A 21,471-nucleotide genomic window follows, 5' to 3' on the forward strand; every position below is an offset into this window, starting at 1 on the left:
CGAGCCTCAGACCCTCATCCTGGCATGGGGAGGGGGTTGCGGGCTGAGCCCTGGCTTCGCAGGGAGGTGACGCGTCTCGCTCGGGAGAAAGGAGCTGGAAGCACGATCCTGGGGAAACTGAGGCTCAGGGCCTTGACGCCCCCCAGGGATCCCAGCCTCAGCCCTGGCTGGCCCTGGGTTTTGCTCACAGGGCACCCCTGTTCCTGCCTACAGACACAGTCGGTCACACACGCCCCGCGGCCCTGGCCCGGGAAGCCCATCTGCAGCCCCAGGCCCCCGCCCCCACTGGTGTTGGGTTTCTCAGGGCAGGGCCCCAGCTGCACACAGCTGGCAAAGGGCGGGGGGCTGGGAACCTGAGAAGGCTGCATCCCCCTGGATCCCAAGGAGGGGGTCGCCCATCGGAGCCTCCCCCTGCGTTCTCAGCCCCCAGCTGCCATCTGCCTCTGTCCCTCGTCAGGGAAAGAGGCGGGGCCGGCCTGCATTCCTGAACACAGCCCTCCCCACGTCTGCCTTCCCAAACCTCCCTTCTTCCCCAGCAGGCCCCTGGCAGTGTCTGTGGGGTCCACCCGGAAGTGCTCAGGGGGCCCCCCGTCCACCCACCCGGTGCCCTGGTGTCTGTGTGCACTCTTGCCCGTGTCCCCTGGCAGCTCCGTGTCCCTCATTCCCCCTGTCCACCCGGCTCGGGGGGCACCTCTCCGCGCCCCCCCCCCCCGACAGGGCTCAGGAAGGCCCTTGAGCTGAGCGGGCAGGAGAGAGGCAGAAGGAAGGAGGCCAGCTGGACGGTGGGGACAGGCGTGCCAGGAGGAGGGGATGGGCCAGGTGGGCACCCGGCCCTGTCCTGCGTTCTGGTGACCCAGAGGCCTTCCGTGAAGGGGTACCTGGCTGGGCAGAGGGAGATGGTGGAGGGATAATGGGTGCCAGAGGGAAGTGCAGACCTCCAGGCTGAGGGCTGAATGCGAGGCTCCTTGCTGATCCCATGGACGTCCTGAAGGAGGAGGTCCTAGAAGCTGGGCCGTGGCAGGGTGCATAGGCGTTCGCCAGCAGCGACAGGACTCGTTCTCTAAAGTTCTGTGTGGGCCTGGCACTTCGCTCAGTCAGCATTTCTGGAGCACCTCCTGTGTGCCAGGCCCCAAGCTGAACTCTGGGACAGAGACATCCAGAGAGGACTGCTCCCCACGCCCTGCAGGAGGAGACGGGCTACTCCCTGAAGCCTAGGGAGGGCGAAGGACTGACCTACACTGGGACGAGCTTCTCGCAGGGGCGGCTTGCCGGGCCTGGGGGGCGGTGTGTGCCAAGGCCCTGCAGCCTGGAGACTGCAGTGTCTGAGGACAGGGGAGAGGTCAGCACGGAGCCGGACAGAGGGACGCACGCACGCTGAGGGGCAGGCGGGCACGGTGCGGTCGCGGGGTCCCACCCTCCCGCGTGTGCTGCCCCCGGCCCTCAGGCTTCCTTCCGCGGGAACCCAGAGCCTGCAGTGGACTCCCAGGGGGCCCACGCGGTGGCGCTGAGGGCCATGGGGGCCCAGCTCGTGCAGGGAATGATGTGGGCACACGGGGGACACACAAAGTCACGCTTAGAGACACTCAGAGACGGGGACGCGGCAGAGACGCAGGGACTTAAGCGGGCTCTTCGCCCCCCAGGCCCCTCTCCCCCAGCCACCCCCCGCCCCCAGCGCACACACCAGCCGCCAGGCGGATCCCCTTTCTCCTTTGCCCCTTTCTCTGGCTCTTCAGCAGAGCAGTTGCTTGAAACTAATTGAATTTTCCGCCTGGGAAGGGCCTGGGGAGTTAAGGCGGGTGGGGGCTGGGAAGGAGCTTGTTAACAGGTCTGGCCTCCCTCCCCACCCCGGCTCCCCGCCTCTGCAGTGGGGGCGGGGTGGCCAGGCGGCCCTGGTGGCCTGGGAACAATGGGCAGACGGACCGGACGCAGCCCCCACCCCCGGCAGGGCCTGAGGGGAAGAGAGGAGGCCTGGCCGTGGCCCCCCGCCACAGAGAGAATGGGGTGCGGCCCCGGGACCGTAAACCCGACCCTCCGGATGGTGGATGCAAGGCGGTCCCTGCAGACTCGGGAGCCCAGCGCGCCGCCCGAGGGGAGACTGAGGTCCAGGCAGGCCCTCTGTTGGCCCGAGGACGGGAGAGCCGGCAGCTCGTGGCTGAGTGGGCTGGGGCTTCGGGGAGAAGGGGTGGCTGAGGGGCCCCGGGGTTTGCCCCCCACCCAGCTCCAGTGCTATCCTGGGGGGTGTGGTGCAGCTGTGTGCAGGCTGGGCTGGGGAGCAGCAGCCTGGAGACAGGAGGGGGCTTGTAACCCTCGCTGCCAGACCCCTACCAGCCTCCCTCCTTTGCTGAACCCCAGCCCCCTCCCACTTGGAGACTGCCCCAAATGTGCGGCGGTTCCGCCCTGTTGGCAAGCCCCCTGCCCCATACCCTCACGGGGGCCGTGAGGGTGTGGGGCGGCTCCGGGGGCTTTGGGAGCCAGATGAGGGGCCCCTGACCCCCGGAGGCAGCCAGACTCTGGGTCAGGCCTGGGGGCTGGCCTCTGACTTGGGACAGCCCCGTCTGCCCCTGCCTCGTTAAACAGCTGCCTCTCGGGCCTGACCGGGGCTCCTGTCTGGGGGGCCTGCCGTGGGGTCTCGGAGACAGTGCTTCCCCTGGTGACGGGGTGACAGTAGCAGGACTGCAGGTCTTGTACAGTGGGGGCCCGGCCCCTCTGGCCCCTCAGTGCCAGCCTGGCCTCCCGGCTGGGCCCAGAGCTGCACAAGCCTCCATAGGGGGCAGGGGGACGTGGCTGTCCGTGGAGGGCGGGGGGACATGGCTGTCCCTGGGGATGGGGTGGTGGCACGTGGCTGTCCTGAAGACAGAGTGGCTGTAGCCCAGGATAGGGACGCTGAAGCCCAGGGTCATGCACATGGGGTGCAGCTCTGGTTCGGGGTTCAGATCCTGACTCCATGTGTATCCCCCCCAGTCCAGATCCTTCCCCCACTAGGTCTGCAAGGCTGTGGGGGTTCCCCTGGAGCAGGGTGGGTCCCAGACGTGGGGTCAGGGGGTCTGGGGAGGACGCTGGGAGGACCAGGGGCCCAGGCGAGGCTGGAGGCAGCCTGGGGTGACCGAGAAGTCTGGAGCTACCAGCAGCCCGGCTTGCCCTGCCCCCCAGCTGACCTCCGGGATGCCCGCAGGCACAGCCCGCCTCCCTTCCTGCCCCCCTCCCCGGGGCCCTGGCCCACGAGGCAGGCACACCCGTTCCTGCCTGCTTCTCTGGAGGGCACGCGCCAGGAACCCGCGGCAGCCTCTCCGGCCTGCGCCTCTGGGGGTCACGTGGGGGTCACGTGGGAGCCCGGGGTACTGAGCTGGCCGGCGGGGGCAGGCGGGCCCTGGGCACCGATGACCGCCTTTGCCAGGCTGGGGCATGACCTGTCTGTCCAAGCCCACCCAGCCACATACCATCCACCCTCCCACCCACCCACCCACCCAGCACTCCTACCGAAGGGCCTTAAGCGCCTGCCTGCCACAGACCCGGGGCTCGGCTGGGTCACAGGCGCTGACCACACAGTGTCCTGTTCCAGGACCCCAGGCTGGCCACACCTCAGTGTCCAGGCGTTCAGACAGGGATGCAGGCCCTGGGGGGCATGCGTGAGGGTCACTGCCTGGAGCTCAGCACCGTAAGTCACTCCTAACAGCCACCAGGAGGCCATCCTGGGGAGGTGACCCCTGTCTAGGGTGGGCGGGGCGATGAGGGCAGAGTCCTGGCGATCAGCCTCCAGGGAGGAGCTCTGCTGTAGAGAGAGGCCCCCAGAGGAAGGATGTGGTTGGAGACGAGTCAGAGATGCAGACACAGAGACAGCGAGACCCAAGGACAGTGAGGTCGACCGGGTCCTCCCCTCTGGTGTGGAGCCCCGGACGGGCGGCCAGCGAGCCCAGGGCCCTCCCTCCTCCGTCCCTGCAGGGAGATAAAGGGGATGAGGCTGTGATAAGCCTGAGTGTCTTGGCAGTCAGAGCCTGATTCTCCTCTTGGGGGCATTTTTTCCCCATCAAGTCATCCTGGGCTTGGTCCAGGGCCCTCTCCCCAAGCCTGGGGTGACCAACACTCCCCCGCGAGACACCCTGAGGCCAGAGAAGGGTCCGCGAGGGGCCTTTCCCACAGCCTTTCCTGGAACCCAGGGCTCCCCCTGTACTGAGCTCGCGGGGGATGGGGAGGGACGTGGAGCCGGTGAGGACCTGCTCCCCCAGGCATCGATTGGTCCATCCGGGCAGCGGGGCCCCTCTGCGGCCTCTGGGGCTGTGCCTGAACGGGGGTTGCCTGCCCTGCTCATGACAACGGGTCCAACCCCGCCAGCTCCTCGGACTTGGGTCAGAGGCCAGGAGGGCCAGCTGCGGCCTCTGTCTTCTTGGAGCCCCCACCCCGAGCGGTAGGCGTGGCAGAGGAAGCCATCCGTCGGGGCGGGGGTGGTGGTGGTGACAACTGAGGGTTCCAGGAAGGAGCGAAGCTCTGAGCAAGAGGACACTGAGCCAGGCAGAGTCCAGGGCTCCGCCTGCCGTCCCCACCGCATCCTCTCTGCTTCTCTGATCCTGCTCCCTTGGCCCCCTGGCCCCTCTGGACAGACAGATGGACAGAGGGGCATGTGAGTGGAAGGATGCATGGGTGGATGGACAGAGGATAGAAAGGAAAGATGGAAATTAGGACTGATGGAGGGACACTTGGAGGATGAATGGTCAGATAAACGGAGGGGGCGGACAAAAAAGACAGGGATAAAAGGACGGCTGGATAAATGCTGGGCTGGCTGGCTGCCTAGACGGGTGGATAAATGGCGTAGAGATGGAGAGATGGCAGGAGAGTGAATGGATGGAGAAGCAGATGCTCATATAGACGGAAGGATGAGGTGGCAGAATAGTGGCCCCCACCACCCCCAAAGACATCCACGTCCTTCCCCCTGATACCCGTGGGTTTCCTGCCCTTATGTGGCAAAAGACTTTGACGACATAATAAGTGAAGAATCTTTTTTTTTTTAAGTGAAGAATCTTGAGACAGGGACAAAGAGGTTTTCCTGAACCTTGCCAGGGGACGCAGTTCGACCACCAGGATTTTGTAAGCGAAGAGGGGGTCAGAGGAGCTGCGAAGGTGGAAGCGAGGCTGAGTGTTAGCATGGCGACCTCTGAAGACGGAGGCCGGGGCCTCCAGCCAAGGGATGCAGGCGCTTCTGGAAACCGGAAAAGGCCAGAAAACAGACCCTCTCCTGGGGCCTGCAGAAGGGATGCAGCCCTGGCCACACCTTGATTCTCACCGGCCAGACCCATGTCTGTCCCACGGGGTTGTGAGATAATAGATTCACGTTGTTTGAGGCCACTGCGTTTGCAGTAATTTATTATGACAGCAACAGGAAGTTGATACAGACAGAAGGACAGGCGCTAAATGGAGGGGTGAGTGGATGGATGATCAGAGGGACAGGCGTGTGGAGGGATGGCCCCAAGGCTCACTGCGTAGTTCACACTTAAATGAGCCCTGGTGCTGAGGGCTGGGTGGTTAGACTGCTGGCCCTAAGCAAGGTTCAGGATTCAGACGCCCCAGACGTCCAACAGAACCAGAGTGCTCACACCTGTAAGGCATTAGCCAGGCCGTGAGCCTCAGGGCTTACTAAGATCGGCATAGAAACACCCAGAAGGCAGTCCAGAGTGGGGCCTGTGCAGGTCCTTGGGGGGTCCAGACGGCCTTTGTTTGGACGCTCACCTTCACACACACACAGACAGCCACACGGACACACGTATGCACACGCCTACCCACGCTCCTACGTGGACACCACATCGCGGCAGAGGAAGGGCCTGCTCAGCCCTGAGCCTGTGTCCCCAGCCACGTCCCTGGGCCTCTCGGGGTCTGCATCTCCCCATCTGCGGGCTGAGGGGGGCGGGCGGGTGGGACAGGGGCCCCGGCCACGCGTGGGTGTGGCGTCAGAGCGGCGGTCCTGGCCCTCGCTGCTGTTCCTGACCACCAGGCTTCCTCCCCCGCGCCCCTCTGGGAGGGACTGTAATTAACTTCTTCCTGTTCTGATCAGGAGCCTGTTTCCAAAAACATATTTCGAAGGATTATTTTGCAAAGGAAATGTTTTTGAAAGAATCTCGTGTCCTGACCCAGCCTGGGGAAGTGGGGGCCACAGTTGGAGCGGGGACGGGGCGGGGTGGTCCTGGGGGGTCCTGGCAGCCGCAGCGAGCTGTCCGTCCAGGGCTGGGAGGGCCTGGGGCGAGCAGAGGCCAAGAAGTGCGAGGAGGTGAGCAGGGGCGGCTCCTCTTCCCCCACACGCTGCTGCCCTCTGCTGAGCTGCAGGCCCCAGCCACCCTCCGCTGGGGAGGCGCCGCCCGTGGAAGCCTCTGCCCGGCTCCCTGCTGACCATGCGCTCCTGCCCTCGCCTCTCCCCGGGGCCCTCTCCTGTCCTCTGTCCTGGGCCTGGAGTCCTGCCCACCCTGGCCCTCGCGCAGAACACCCGCTGCGGCCAGGGGGCATAGGCATCCTCCAGCCAGCGGGCACCGGCCTCGGTGTCTGCCCCTCCCGAGTTCTGCTGCTTCCGTGCATACCTGGCGGGCACTCACTTTCTTCACTTCTTGCTGGGGTCAAGAAACACGTTGTAAAACTTCCATCATCAAAAAGCGAGCAGTACTTTGATGGAGCGTTGCTGGGGGTGGGGGGAGTCGTTTAACGGACAGTTTTGGTTTCCAGTAGAAAACACCTCGACTCTTCTCTGGGGCGTGTGGGCCGGGGACACGCCGGAGCCTGCAGAGTCCTGACCCTGACCCTGACCGAGCAGACTCCAGCCCCATCCGTGTGCCCACACGGCCAGGTGGCCTTAGACTTCCGTTTACATTGTTCACCTCGTTGTGGTCACCAGCTCCCTGCACACGACGAGCATTTAGTAATTGTCTGTTGAACAAATGATGGATGGATCATGTGGACCACAATAGGGGTCTTGCAGTAAAGACCCTTTAATTTTAAAAAATCCACCCCGCAGCTCCCACCGCTCAGAGGTCCCAGCTGGGTCCTGGGGTGGGGAGGGCCCGGCTCCCCAGGCAGCACCCCCTGCCTCCGCTTCCCCCCAACCTCCCCCTCACAGGGGCCAGCCCACTGTGGGTCTCCCCTTCCCTGTTGTTACTGGGGCTGCGGTCACAGTGCTGGCCACGCCGCTCGGGGGACGACCCCCAGGGGGCCCAGGGCAGGGGAAGCCCGCCAGCGGGGGGCGTGGGGACCAAATGTGAGAGGGACACGGAGGGGAAGGTGTGCTCCTGCTGAGCGGCTGAGAGCAGGATCTCAGCCTCTCTGGGCCTCAGGTTCCATCCTGAGAACACAGAGTGCCTAGGGGATGAGTCCTTCACCACCTCTGAGGCCCTGGGGTCAACCGGCTCAGACAGGGCTCCCCACCCGCCGGCGCTGAGCGTCCATCCAACTCCACCTCCTGTTCAGCTGCCCGCCCAGCCGGACCTCAGCCAAGGGGTACAGCCCCTCCCGCTCTGGAGGCGTCCTGGAGGCCCACCCGGCCTGGCCCTCTAGAGGGCTGGGGCTGCCAGTCTAGGATGCCCGTCTCCACCCACAGCCTCTGCCCACTCCACGACACTGTTTCTTCGCGTGCCTCTGCGGGTCTCTGTCCATCCCCGGTTTCTCTCGCCCTCACCTTCCCTGCCGGCCCCTCTCTGCCCCCCCAGCCGCGACCCGGCGCTGGGTTTGCGATGTCACCGCTTGGGGTCCCGGGACTCCGCCCCCCCACAGATGTCCTGGAACTAGCATAAGGTTATTTCGGGAGCTGGCGGCTCCCCTGGGCCTTTCCCAACAGTTTTGGCGAGCGCGTTCGCGGGGGTCAGCCCGGGCAGGCCGAGGACATGCGGCGGCCGGCCCGGGCAGGGCTGCAGGGAGCCTGCTGTGGGGACTTGGTGACCAGCGCTGACCTCCGCTGTCCCAGGCGGGGCCACTGGCTGGGCCTTCCCAGCTGTGCGGGGCCAGAGCTGCCCCGGGAGGACGCTGGGGAGGGGGCAGCCCCAGACTGGCTCGGTCCCCGGCATGTAGGGGGCCGCTGGACGCTCCTCACGTGGTGCAGCCCAGCCTGGCGCTCCCTCCGCTCACCGCTAAATGCCGCCTCACTCTTTCCCCGGCCCCAGTGCGCCCAGGCTGCGGTGACGCCAGCCCCCATGCGGCTCTGACCCCAGGGCCTTTGCATCTACAGTTCCCTCTGCCTCTCCTGAGCGGGGCCTTTCTCAGCATGAGCTCTTGAGGCAGCAGCCACTTCCCCTCAGAGTTCCCTTCCTGCTCCAGCTAAAACAGCCCCCACCTCTGAAGAGCCGACTCGCTGGAAAAGACCCTGATGCTGGGAAAGACGGAAGGCAAAAGGAGAAGGGAGCGGCAGAGGTTGAGATGGTTAGATAGCATCACTGACTCAGTGGACATGAGTCTGAGCAAACTCCAGTGGAGGACAGGGGAGCCTGGCGTGCTGCAGTCCACGGGGTCAGAAAGGGTCAGACACGACTGAGCGACTGAACAAGAATTCCACCCCTACCATCTCAGCCTGCGCCATTCCACAGAAATAGAATGCAGGCACAGATGCAATTTAAAATTTTCCAGTGGCCACATTAAAAAAAAAAGATTGTAAAACAGGCAGAATTAATTTCAATATTTTCTATTTAACCCAGGGCTTCCCCAGTGGCTCAATCGGAAAAGAATCCATCTGCAAGGCAGGAGACAGAGGGCACTCGTGCTTGATCCCGGGGTCGGGAAGATCCCCTGGGGGAGGAGATGGTTAACCCACTCCAGTATTCTTGTCTGGGAAATCCCATGGACAGAGGCGCATGCGGGCTACAGTCCGTGGGGCCACAAAGAGTCAGACACAATTGGGAAAGCATTCCTATTTAACCCAATACATACAAAATATTATCATTTTGTTCAGTTCAGTTCAGTCACTCAGTCGTGTCCAACTCTTTGTGACCCCACGGGCTGCAGCACGCCAGGCCTCCCTGTCCATCACCAACTCCCGGGTTTACTCAAACTCATGTCCATGGAGTCAGTGATGCCAGCCAGCCATCTCATCCTCTGTCGTCCCCTTCTTCTCCTGCCCGCAACCCCTCCCAGCATTGGGGTCTTTTCCAATGAGTCAGCTCTTCATATCAGGTGGCCAAAGTATTGGAGTTTCAGCTTCAGCCTTCCAATGAACACCCAGGACTGATCTCCTTTAGGATGGACTGGTTGGATCTCCTTGCAGTCCAAGAAACTCTCAAGAGTCTTCTCCAACACCACAGTTCAAAAGCATCAATTCTTCGGTGCTCAGCTTTCTTCACAGTCCAACTCTCACATCCACACATGACCACTGGAAAAACCATAGCTTCGACTAGATAGATCTTTGCTGGCAAAATAATGTCTCTGCTTTTTAATATGCTGTCTAGGTTGGTCATAGCTTTTCTTCCAAGGAGCAAGCATCTTTTAATTTCATGGCTGCAGTCACCATCTGCAGTGATTCTGGAGCCCAAGAAAATAAAATCTATCACTGTTTCCATTCTTCCCCCATCTATTTGCCATGAAGTGATGGGACCGGATGCCATGATCTTAGTTTTCTGAATGTTGAGTTCTAAGCCAACTTTTTCACTCTCTTTTTTCACTTCCATCAAGAGGCTCTTTAGTTCTTCTTCAATTTCTGCCATAAGGGTGGTGTCATATACATATCTGAGGTTATTGATATTTCTCCCAGCAATCTTGATTCCAGCTTGCGCTTCATCCAGCCCTGCATTATGCATGATGTACTCTGCATATAAGTTAAGTAAGCAGGGTGACAATATACAGCTTTGAGGTACTCCTTTCCTGATATGGAACCAGTCTGTTTTTCCATGTCCAGTTCTAACTGTTGCTTCCTTATCTGCATACAGATTTCTCAGAGGCAGGTCAGGTGGTCTGGTATTCCCATCTCTTGAAGAATTTTCCACAGTTTGTTGTGATCCACACAGTCAAAGGCTTTGGCGTAGTCAATAAAGCAGATGTTTTTCTGGAACTCTCCTGCTTTTTCTATGATCCAACAGATGTTGGCAATTTGATCTCTGGTTCCTCTGCCTTTTCTAAATCCAGCTTGAAAATGTGGAACTTCATGGTTCACGTACTGTTAAAACCTTGCTTGGAGAATTTTGAGCATTACTTGGTTAGCATGTGAAATGAGTGCAATTGTGCCGTAGTTTGAGCATTCTTCGGCATTGGAATGAAAACTGACCTCTTCCAGTCCTGTGGCCACTGCTGAGTTTTCCAGATTTGCTGGCACATTGCGTGCATCACTTTAACAGCATTATCTTTTAGGATTTGGAATAGCGATTTAAAATCATTAATGAGATATTTTACACCATTTCTCTGCACTAAGTCTTGAAAATATAGTGTTTTTTAAATACTCACATCTCAATTCACACATTTCAGGTGCTCAAAGGCTAAGTGCAGTCAGAGGCTATGGAACTGAACTGTACAGCTTTTTTTTTTTTAATGCTACTGTCCTATTTTACTTTTTTCCTAGCACAAATCACTATCTAGAATGTTCCATGTGTTTGTTGAGCTATTTATCATTTGTTGTGCTCTCCACACTGCCATGCAATAGGCGCTCTGAAAATGTTTGGGAGTGAGTGTCGGGAGGCTACATGGGTCTGACTCACCCTCACCCAGGAGGGGTCACGGCCCCCGGGTCACAGAGCAGGTCACGGAGGCTCACTCTCTAGAGAGCGGGGGCTTGAACCCATGCCTGGTGTCCTGCATCCCCTTGAGCTGTCGCCATCTCTGCCCTGGTGCTGGGTGCGGGGACTCTGGGTCCCCAAGGCGCCCGCAGCCCCATCTTAGGCAGCTTTAGGATCCCCCAGCCACTTCCCTATCTAATTGGATTCCCAGCTCTTCCGCCTTCAAATGGGGCTGCTGCTGGGTCTGTTTGTAAACCTGGTGCAGCCTGCTTCCCTGGCGGCTCCCGGAGCCCAGAGCCCATCTGGAGGAGTCGTTACAGTCCCCCCTCCAGACCAGATGTCCGCCGGTCTGTCCCGCCCTGCCCAGCCCAGCTGGTCCCCAGCTTCTGTCCTGCCGCAGAAACCTCACCTTGGTCTCTGTGCCCCGCCAGTGGCCACCGCACCCAGACAGCCTTCCCGGCAGGCCCGTCTGGGCTGGTTGAGCTTCCTGCAAGATGGTGCCATTGTGGGATAACTCCTGACTGGTACTGGTCAAGGCCCAAGAGGCCCCGGACTCCCAGCCACATCCTCTCCCACCCAATCCAGAGTCATTAGGGAACCCTCAGCCCCAGGACCCCAGAGCAGCACCGCCAAGGGCTTTGGGGGTCTCCTGAGCACATCCTTTGACAGGGCAGGGTCGTTCCTAGCGTGCCTCACCAGGGACCCATGCAGGCGGCCCACAGCAGCCTCAGGCTCTCTGTCTGTGAAAGGGGGAGGGAGGCCCGTGCCTAGCAGGGCTGTGAACAGACGTGAACTCACTTGGAGGACTGCAGCGGAGGGGGGCCCTTGTAACACACGCAGAGCTGAGGAGCGCCGCTGTGGGAGCCGGGAAATGACAGAGGGAAGCTGGGCTGGGGGAGGCTCTGTCCTGCCTCCCAAATCCTGCCCCACTTCCGCAGGGCTGTGGCTGAGAACAGCAGCTCCACCAGCAACCTGGGCCAGTGAGGTCTCCCCTGAGCCTGGCTGCCGCATCTATAAGCACGTGGTGAAACAGAGTGGGGGCCAGCCCCCTCCTGGGGGCTGAGGCCTGACTGGGGTGGGCCTGCACCCCCTCCGGGAAGCCTGTCTGGGCAGGAGCCCACATTTGCTGACAGGAAGGGGGAAACCCCAGCCTTACCCCGACCAGCGTCGGGTCCCCGTTGCTCAATAGCCCAGACCCCTCCCTCCGTGTCCCTTGCTTGGGTCAAGGCCAGCTTTGCGTCCGTGTCCGGCTGAGCTCACGGGCACAGCTCATGGTCCACCTTGGCAGCCTCAAGTGGGGAAACCGACTCCCAGGGAGGGGCAAGGACTGTCTGCGGTCAAGGGCAGGCAGGCTGGCTTCCACTTGCAGGGAAGGACTGCAGGGAAAGGTAGGGCTTTCCTGGCGGCTCAGCCGTAAAGGATCAGCCTGCAGTGAAGGAGCCGTAGGAGATGTGGGTTTGATTCCTGGATCAGGAAGATCCCCTGGAGGAGGGAAAGGCAGCCCACTTGGGTATTCTTCCCTGGAGAATCCCATGGACAGAGGAGCCTGGTGGGCTAGAGTCCATGGGGTCTCAGAGTCGGACACAACCGAAGCGACTTGGCACGTTCGCACGTGTGGAGTGAAAGCTGTGGGTAGGGAAGGAGGGGTGGCCCCAAGAGGGGAGACCTGCAGGGTCCCCACAAGAGAGAGGCCAGGCTGACGCCAAGTGTCCTTTGGGCCACCAGCCCACCCCTGCCAGGGAGGAGGCGGCATCGGACCTGGTAGCCCCTGCTCGGCACCGACTGGGGTGAAACCTTGTCACCCTCCACGTGCCCCCGCATGAGCTGATTCCCTGGCGATAAGAGACTCGGCGGAAAGCAGGGGACACAGACAATGGCCTGGCACTGGGTGGGCAGCTAGGCCAGGAACAGTGCCAGCCCAAACGAGGGAGGCGACGGTAGTGCCTAGCAGGAAGGCCAGGGAGGGATGGCTCTCAGCCAGGCAGCAGAGGTGGGGCGGAGAGGGCTCCTCCCATCTTGGCCTCCCCTCCCCAGGGCCTTTGCACACACTGTTCCCTTTGCCAGCAACACCCTTCCCGAGTGCCTCCTGTTCTCAGCTCAGTTCCAACGTCACCTCCTCCAGGAAGTCTGCCCAGACCAACCCATGTCAGGCCAGGTTCCCCCAGACACCACGATCCCTCCCCATATTTTCCCTCAAAATAATAATTCAGTCACGTGAAGCTGGACTTGTCCTTTAACGTCTGCCCCCTGCCTCAGACACTGGAAGTTCCCTGAGGGCAAAGGCCCTGTGGCTCTCTGTCTGTCTGTCTTGTGAACCACGGCTCAGGGCCCAGCACAGAGTAGGGCTCAGCTGACGTTTGCTGAGTAACTGCGCGGGCATCTGGTTGTGATGGGGGGCGTACCCCACCCGGCCGAGGGATGAGTGACGAACGCTGAGCTCACAGCGGGGCTCAGCTGAGGCGTGGCCGCGACCGTGCCAAGATGAGCGGGGCACCCTGGATGGCTCTCGTGTCTCCCTTCCCTGAGCCTGGCCGCCAGCTGCCCCCCGTAGCATGGCCGGAGCCCGAATATCCAGTGCAGGTGGGGCCGCTTGTAAACAGACTGAGCTCCAGTGCGTGTGTACTCACTCAGTCGCGTCCGACTCTCTGTGACCCCACAGGCTGTAGCCCGCCAAGGCTCCCCTGTCCATGGGATTCTCCAGGCAAGGACACTGGAGTGGTTTGCCGGGCCCTCCTCCAGGGGATCTTCCAGACCCAGGGATCGAACCTGCGTCTCCTACAGCTCCTGCGCGGCAGGCGGGTTCTTTACCCGCTGAGCCATCGGGGCCCCAGGTGGCCAGTGGTTACCACTACGCCACGGGGCAGAATCTCTCGTCCAGGTACCTCTGCACCAGGCCCGTGCCTGGCGCCACCTGGCGATGGCGGCCCCAAGGCTGAGATGGGCCTCCGAGCCCAGGCTGCTGTCTGGGTGGATATCCTCCGCGGAGCAGGGTGGAGACCCTGCTGCTTGCTCTGGAAACCAACAGCCTGGGGCAAAACCGCACATCCGGGAGGGGGAGGGGCTGCGTCTGGCAGCTCTGGCTGGGCAGGTCTGTTTGCTCCAGGCCCCAGCCCTGGCTGGCCAGAGACTCCAGGTGGGGGCACCGCCCCCGGCCCCCGCCCCCACACCTCGGGGACCCCTGAGGACACCTGGGGTCCGAGCTGGACTCCGCGATGGTGGGTGCGCCTGCAGGGCTGCGCCAGCCCTGAGGGGCCTTCAGGGCCCCTGGCTGCCCGGCCACTCCTGGCTCCCACCCCACGTGGAGAGGTGCCAAAGCCACAGCGGCAAGCGAGAGTGAGACCACAGGCCTGGCCGTGTGTGGGCCCGTGCCAGGCACAGGAGTCACGGGGTGCGCAGAGGCCCAGAGCCTGCCTGGGCCCAGTTGGGCTCATGAGGCCCCCAGGCTGGAGCAAACAGGCGGGCTCCACCCTGCCCGCTCCAGGTTCAGTGGCTGCCTGCAGCGCAGTCCCCAGAGCCCCCCATATATGGGGGGGCTGAGGCTCAGAGTGGGACAGGCCTGCGTGCATCAGGGGTCCTCCGGCTCCTCACCCAAGCAGGGCTCTTGGCCGCTGAGCCCCGGGGGCCCTCAGCCAGGCCCTCTGCTGACCTCAAAGCCAGGAGACAACCCAAGGCTACCCTCCCTGCCTGGGGGAGAGGCGGGGGGCACAGATGGCGGTGTGCAGCTGGGAGGACTGTGCCCAGAGGCTACCGGCTCTGAGCCCCTGGAGTGCTGGAAGCCCGCTCGAGACCCCTGAGTGCGTGCTCTGCCCACCCCGGCCCGTGCTGTCCCCAGAGTCCAGGCCATGAGCACCCACCTCACGGCGGGACCGGAGGCAGGACCGGAAGGTGCAGAGGCAGGAAGGGGCTTCCCCTTCTCTGAGACCCTCGGGGAGGCAGGGGCCAAGGTCCTGCCGCGCTCGGGCCCCAGGGTGGCCCGGCCAGGTGGGGCCCTGGATGTGAGAGTCAGCAGGCCGGTGTCTGAGCCGGGAGGCCACGGCGGGCAGCCTCACCTCCGCTGCCCAGGGCTGCCCCCTGCAGGCCCCGCCGGCCCTCCCCAGCCCCCCACCTGCAGGGGAGGGTGAAGCTGGCGCATGCCCGCGGGTGACACGGCCACCTCCTCCTCCCTGCCCATTACCACTACCTCCGCTTCAAAATGACAGGCACACAATTCTCACCAGCACAGAGGGAGGCCAGGAGGGACCCAGCAGGGGGCGGAGGGAAGAATGACCCAGGGGAGTGGGGTTTGGGGGGGCTGTCGACCCTGCCCCCCTGGGGCCCTGGGGGGCCAGATAAACCCCGGCCCCTGTGAGGCTGGGCAGGGAGCAGCAGCCCCAGGAGCCACACCCTCAGCCTCGCACACCACACCCCCACATCCAGCGTGTACAGCGTCACGTGCTGAGCTCCCCGCGACACCTGGTCCCACACTCACCACACATCTGCACACTTGCTCGCACACTCGCTGCCCACGCACTGCCTGCCCCCACCCCCCACAGCAGCCCTGGGCTCTGTGCGTCCAGCCTGGCTCCTCTCTGGCTTGTCTCCCTGAACAGTCCAGCCAAGACTCCCCCTTGGCCGCCCGGAAAGCCTGGGGAGATACTGCCTGTCTCCCCCACCATGCTCCCCAAGGACCCCAGCCTGGCCTGCTCCGCGGTCAGCTGAGGGGCTCAGGAGCAGGCCAGGAGGGGTGTGGGGGTGTGGGAAAGGCCCCCCCACCCCATCCACCGCCAGCGCCCTGGAATGCGCTGAGTACAGCGGTCGGCCTAATCCGCGCTCCGCCCGCGGGGCGGCTGAGCCCCTGGAACAGGGCAGCCAGGGGAGGCCGGGCTGGACTGGGGGGCTTGAATCACCAGGCGGCCAGACAGCCCCAAAGTCCAGGGCATGGTGGGTAGGCCTCCTCTCTTGACCAGGTGGGGGAGTCTGGGTCCCGGAGACCCTGGAGGCTGAGGCTGACTGGGGGCTGCCTGGGCCACGCCTTGCCTCCAAGAATGGAGGAGAAGTGATTTCCTGGGGGTCTGGGGGTCCTCGGAAGTGGAGTGAAGCCTGAGAGCCAGGCAGGCCCCCGAGAAAAGCGGGTAGGGAGGGGGCCACCCTGTCCCGGAGCTGGACTAGAGGACCTGCTGGTGGGGGTGGCGAGAGGCTGAGGGGGCAGGGAAGGCGGTGACCTCATCCCTGGGGTGGGGCCCCGCGCCCCCGCCCAGCCCAGCCGCTATATCCCCAGGCTGCGCTGCTCCCCTCAGAAGCCGGAGAGATGGCCCTGCAGGTGGGTGAGACCTGGATTTGGGGAGCAGAGAGCAGGGCCCAGTGGGGCCCCGCCAGCTGTGCTCCCCCTCCCCGGAGACCCCCCGGCCAAGTGGGCATGTTGATCAAGGGGCTGGGGTCTGGGCACGGGCCACAGGCTGTGGGGCTTCCTGGGGGAAGGGGTACCCAGGGAGAGGAGGCCCGGGACCCAGACCCTCTGCCGCCCCTTTTGTCTGCAGTTTGAAGCCTTCCACGCGGGCGGCCTGGCCCCGGGCTGGAACCTGCTGGTGCAGGGACATTCCGACTCTGGAGAGGACCAGTAAGGGATGCGCTCTCCCCCTCCCGGGTCCCCTCCTCGGCCTCTGCGGGTGACTGCCAGCCGCCCTCACCAACGCCATGGTGCCCCCCAGGTTTGAGATCAACTTCCTGTCTGAGACGGGCGACATCGTCTTCCACATCAAGCCCCGGTTCTCCAGCGCCACCATGGTGGCCAACACTTTCCAGGGCGGCCGCTGGGGCCAGGAGGAGGTGTCCAGTGTCTTCCCGCTGGTGCTCGGGGAGCCCTTTGAGGTGAGGGGCTGGGGCGAACCCCTGGGAGGTGGGGGAATCCGTGGGGCGGGAGGGGGAGGCCCGGGGGGTGGGGCAGAGAGGTGGGGGCAGGGTCTGTGGACTCACCAGGGCCACCCACTGCTTTGCGGGGTCGCACTGAGGCGCCCCGTGCCCCCAGCTTCCAGCAGCCCTGCTGATCCTGCTGGGGCTCCGGCTGAGTGGGGGGCTTACTGCAGATGCTTACAGGGGAGAACCAGTTCGGGAGTCTCCCTGCTGGGTCTGGGGGCTGCAAGCCCTGGCTGCCGGCTTCCTCCTCTGAGGCGAGGGGAAGGGGCCCCCAGCTGGGGGCTCTGAACCCCTGAGGGGCGGGCCTGCATGACGGGGGTGGGGGGCCCACGTGCGGAGGGGACCTGGGCCCACCCACCTCCACGTGCTGAGGGGACCTGGGCTCAGAGCTGTCAGAGCTCACGCAGGGGCAGGACGCAGGCCCAAGGGCCACAGGTGCCTGGCCTCCCGCCCCCAGATGGAGGTCAGCTCGGACGCGGAGCACTTCCACGTCCACGCCCAGGAGCACAAAGTGCTGCAGTTCGCCCACCGCCACCGGCCGCTGGCCGCCATCACGAGGCTGCAGGTGCTCAGTGACCACCGCCTGGCCCAGGTGGAGCTGGCCAGGAAAGGCCTGAGCTGGGGGTAATGTTCCGCCTGCGGGGCATCTTCATCCGGGATCCCACCCGCCCGGGAGGGGTCTGTGGGCTCGGTCCTCCCCGCCCGATCCTCTGCGAGCCCGGGCCGTGCGGGGCGGGGGGGGGGGGGGGGGGGGGGGGGGCGGGGGGGGCGGGGCCGGAGCTCAGGCGGGGGCCGATGCTTGCAGGGCCGGGGGCTACTGAGCTGTTGGAAGTCCCAGGATCGAGCCTTGGCTGTTGACCCCCCCACGTCCGGTGAAGCCCACTCTGGAGAAGCTGGGCAGAGAGGGTTCTGGGATCCGCATTTCAGCTCCACCTCCAATAAAGTTTGAGCAGGCTACAGGAGCTTGGCTGCTGTGAGACGGGGGTGGGCCGTGCGGGGTGGGGGCCAGAAGTCACTGAGACCTGTGTCTTGGGGATGGTCTGACCCTTAACTCATCCCCAGGACACGGGGGTCTGGGGGGCTGTGACGGACACAGGCTTGGGGTTGTTGTTACTGTTCGGCCGCTCAGTCGTGTCCGACTCTTTGCGGCCCTGTGGACTGTAGCACGCCAGGCCTCCCTGTCCTTCACTGTCTCTCGGAGTTTGTTCAAACTCTTTTCCTTTGAATCGATGATGCCATTCAACCATCTCATCCCCTGTCACCCCCTGCTCCTCCTGCCTTCAGGGGGGAGTCCTCCTCTAGGGGGTGGGGGTGGAAGTGGTGATGAGATTGGGGTTGGGGGGGAGCTCCTGGCTGGAAGGTCCCAACTGGTCCTCACCCAGGACACCGGACTCACACCCTCCAGCTCTGCCCCCTTGGGAAGTCCCCAAACTGTCTCCTCACCCCACTTCTCGAAGGGTGGAGGGAAGGGGTCCCACCTGGACAGAAGGGCCCTTCTGGGTATAGGGGGGATGGGGGAGCCCTGGGGGCCGCATCTGGGGAGAGTGCACACGGCTGGGGGTCCCCTGGCCCTGGTTTCAGAGCTCACCCATCCACCCCTCTATCCATCTCAATTAAACCAGTGACAGCACAATTTAGAATGACTCTTAACAGGTGTCCACCCTGTACGGGTGAGTGACAGAGAAAAGTCAGGTCAGCAACCACAGACGCAGGAGGGCGGCTGTGGCCCCAGAGGCCCGGGTCCGAGAGGCAGCTCTGCAGCTCTGAGGGGCGAGGGGCGGCCTTGGGCGAGCTTCTGACCCTCTGGGGGCCGGGCGAGCCCTCAGCTCATGGGGAGCGCTGGGACTCGTGAACCGACCCAGGGGAAGCCCGAGAGAGGGGCTGGCACTCATCCTGCAGGAATCCCTGGCAGAATCCGCCCTGGTGTCTCCTGCTCAGTTACGACGGGGAAACTGAGGCTAGGAGGGAAGGAGGTCAGCAGGGAGGGGCTCAGAGAGGGCAGGACCCAGTGACCACCCCGGCTGGGGCCCCCAGAGCAGAGGAGCCACGGGCACCCGGACAGAGGGCAGACACAGCGCCCCCGCCCCCAGGTGGGACAATGGCGGCCCCAGCCTCCAGCAGAGCGGCTTCCTTCCTGTCTCCGCTCACTTCCCCGCCTGTGTCCACAGCCCAGCTGGCCCAGGAGCCCCTTCCCGCCCCCTCCTGCGGGAGGCCTGACCTTTTGTGTCGGCCAGGAGGGGTTGGGGGCTGGCGGGCCAGTGGACGTGTAGCCGGTCAGGCCCCAGGAAGGACTGGGGTGGTGGGAAGGGGCCAGGGTGGGGGTGGGGGTCCGAGCCCACGGGCGGGGCTCCCTGCTTCACCTTGAGATGCCTGCTCGCCCTCTCTGGGCCTGGTCTCCTTGTGGGCAAAAGGCTCCTCTCCTGGCGAAACTCTGCCTCCCCAAGAGGGATGCAGGTGGGAGGGCGGGAACATATGGCTTTCGTTTCCTTCAGTTCGGGGTGGGGGCTGCTGAGTCTGGGGACGTCCCGGGCTTGGAGGCAGACATACTGACTCCGGATTTTGCTGGGTTCTACTTGAGGGCCAGGTTTGCACCATCTCCCAGGGACTTGGCCGGGTATAGAGAGAACAATCCTTTCACAGGTGGGAGGCAGGCTCAGAGAGGTCAAGTGACTTTCCTGGGGTTGCTCAGCAGATGAGAGATGGAGCCAAAACATCCCTCTGACAGAATTCACACACGCACACACACACACACAGAGCATCCCTCGAAGTTGGTCCTGAGCTAAGGCCGCTTCAAATCAGCACTTCTGTGGGGCAAGTCAGACCTCAGGGGCCCCAGGCCCACTGTGTCTGGAGCCCCAGCTATGAAGCGGGGTGCAGGGGGCTACGGTCTCAGAGAGTGCTGCTGCAGGAGCTGTGTGCCGTGTGGTGACCCTTCCATGAACCCCAGCCCGCTCTCAGCACAAAGGGCAGGGGGTACCCGCCTGTCTACAACTGCACCATAGCCCCGTGGCCAGAACTCACACTGTCCCCTCGGCGCAGCAACACCTCCCCTGGGAAGCCCTCCCTGCCTTCTGCTCCCTCCACCTCCTGCCCTCCTCACGCTGTCTCTTCTGGAGGCCGGGGACCAGGTCCAACGCCAGCCTCCTCCTCCCGCAGCCCCAGCCACTCCAGAGCACGTCTAGCCCTGGAAATTGCTGAACGAGTGAGTGACTGACTGGCTTGGGGAAGACCACTTAGAGCTTTGGACAAGTCAGAGGTGACCCTCCCGACAGGGACCACGGAACAGTAGGGGCCTCTACTTCTACCTCCATCCTGTTTAAGGTGGGCCCCACGCCTGGGACTTGAGAGCAAAGCCAACCCCTCCCCTCCGCGCCCGAAGGCCTCGCACTTCTCTTCTCCCGTCTCCCGCAGCTCCTCCCCCTGCATCCAGTCCTGGAACCGGAGCCGCCTCTGCCCCAGGGCCTTTGCACTTGCGTCCAGTCCTGGAACGGGAGCCGCCTCTGCCCCAGGGCCTTTGCACCAGCTCCTCCCTGCAAACCCTCCCCCAGTGCCCAGCCAGCCTTCCCCACTTCTGGTTATTCAGGCCCCTCTTCTGCACGCGGTCTCCCCGCAGGGACCGCTAGGCTCCCCGGCCGCGTTTACTCTCCATCACGGTTGCACTTGCTCCTGAGAAGCAAAGTTTGGTTCATGGATTGAGCTGCTCCCAGGTTGGCCATCTCTCTCTCCCTGCCTGGACAGCCAGAGCCCAGACGGTCCCCACTGCGCTCACCCCTTCAAACTAGGCACAGGAGGACGTGGGTCCAGAATGGGCAGCTGCTCTGACTTTTAAAAACCCCAAGTTAAGTTGCTGTCCAATAACGTCTGTTTTTACTAACAAACACTGACCACTATATATGCAGAACGAGGCATCAACCTGCAAGCTGCCCTGGGGCTGACCAGTTCAGGGCCTCCGCTCTGAAATCCACTGTTGCCTGTCCAGCCGCACTGGGACAGGGTTACCGGTTACCGGGGCTGGGCGGGCAGGTGCCTTCCAGCTCCCCGCCCCCTGTCCGAAAGCCTCTCCACCTCCCGAGGAACAGTCTGGGAAGCCGAGGCACCAGACGCAGGCCTGTCTCAACCCCAGTGGCCGGCTGCAGGGGCCGCTTCCAGGGCCCGCCCGGGAGCGCCCGGGCCCAGGGTTTGAGCTCCTGCAGAACAACAGCCCGGGCCCGAGGCCAGCTGCGGAGACGGGGAGAACCAGGCACGGCCGGGCCCTTCCTGTCTGCCTCACTGCGGAACCCCAGCCCTGGCCCGCGCTGAATGACGTGTGTGCGCGCACGTGTGTGTGTGTTAGTCACTCAGTCTTGTCTGACCCTTTGCGACCCCCTGGACTGTAGCCCGCCAGCTCCTCTGTCCAGGGGATTCCAGGGAAGCCCCCAGTGCGTGATGGACTTGAGCCAATTACAGCTTCTCTGACCCTCACTTTCCAGTTGGACACTTGGCCTTGGAAAGGGGGGCGTGGGGCAGGTGTGATTTGCCCCAGCTCCCCTCCCCACCCAGGCTGGAGACCCTGACCCCTCAGTCACCGCGCAGCACGGCCCTGAATAGGGGCTTGACCCTCCGGGTTACGCCCTCCCCACCTGTCGGCCGGAGCTGTCTTTTCAGCACCGAGCCAGTGACTCCAGCCCTGAGGGTGAGGGCCCCAGCCAAGGGAAGCCCCCGCCCCCAGCCCCACAAGCAGCAGCCCTTCCTGGCGGAAGCCCCGTGGACATCAGCTGACTCAGGGAGGCAGGGCTCCTCCCGTGGAATTGCGCCCCCAGCCCGTCTTCCCCCGGCAGGCTCTCCTGCAGGAGGCGGAGGTGGTCCACAGCAGCGGGTCCTGGGGGCTGGCCTGTCCAGCTGGGAGGCTGTGGAGGCCGAGGTCCTGCACAGAGTGGGCTCA

At 63.5% G+C, this 21,471-nt stretch overlaps 1 protein-coding gene across 1 annotated transcript; it reads left to right on the forward strand.

Annotated features, from left to right (window-relative positions):
* The first annotated feature begins 15,298 nt into the window (after nucleotides 1-15,298).
* On the forward strand, nucleotides 15,299-17,499 carry GRIFIN (galectin-related inter-fiber protein). The gene is made up of 5 exons (XM_070460937.1): nucleotides 15,299-15,578; nucleotides 16,175-16,254; nucleotides 16,346-16,505; nucleotides 17,008-17,174; nucleotides 17,356-17,499. The coding sequence occupies exons 1-5, from the start codon at nucleotides 15,576-15,578 to the stop codon at nucleotides 17,369-17,371; spliced, it is 426 nt and encodes a 141-aa protein (XP_070317038.1). The 5' UTR covers nucleotides 15,299-15,575; the 3' UTR covers nucleotides 17,372-17,499.
* The last annotated feature ends 3,972 nt before the right edge of the window (nucleotides 17,500-21,471 follow it).

The sequence above is a fragment of the Odocoileus virginianus genome, chromosome 33, assembly GCF_023699985.2.
Source record: "Odocoileus virginianus isolate 20LAN1187 ecotype Illinois chromosome 33, Ovbor_1.2, whole genome shotgun sequence".
NCBI classification, from domain to species: domain Eukaryota; kingdom Metazoa; phylum Chordata; class Mammalia; order Artiodactyla; family Cervidae; genus Odocoileus; species Odocoileus virginianus.

Bases quoted from the DNA above. Each gene is read 5' to 3' on its own strand.
- GRIFIN (XM_070460937.1), top strand. The intron at 16,255-16,345 runs GTAAGGGATGCG...GGTGCCCCCCAG, and splicing joins TCCGACTCTGGAGAGGACCA to GTTTGAGATCAACTTCCTGT. The intron at 16,506-17,007 runs GTGAGGGGCTGG...TCCCGCCCCCAG, and splicing joins TGCTCGGGGAGCCCTTTGAG to ATGGAGGTCAGCTCGGACGC.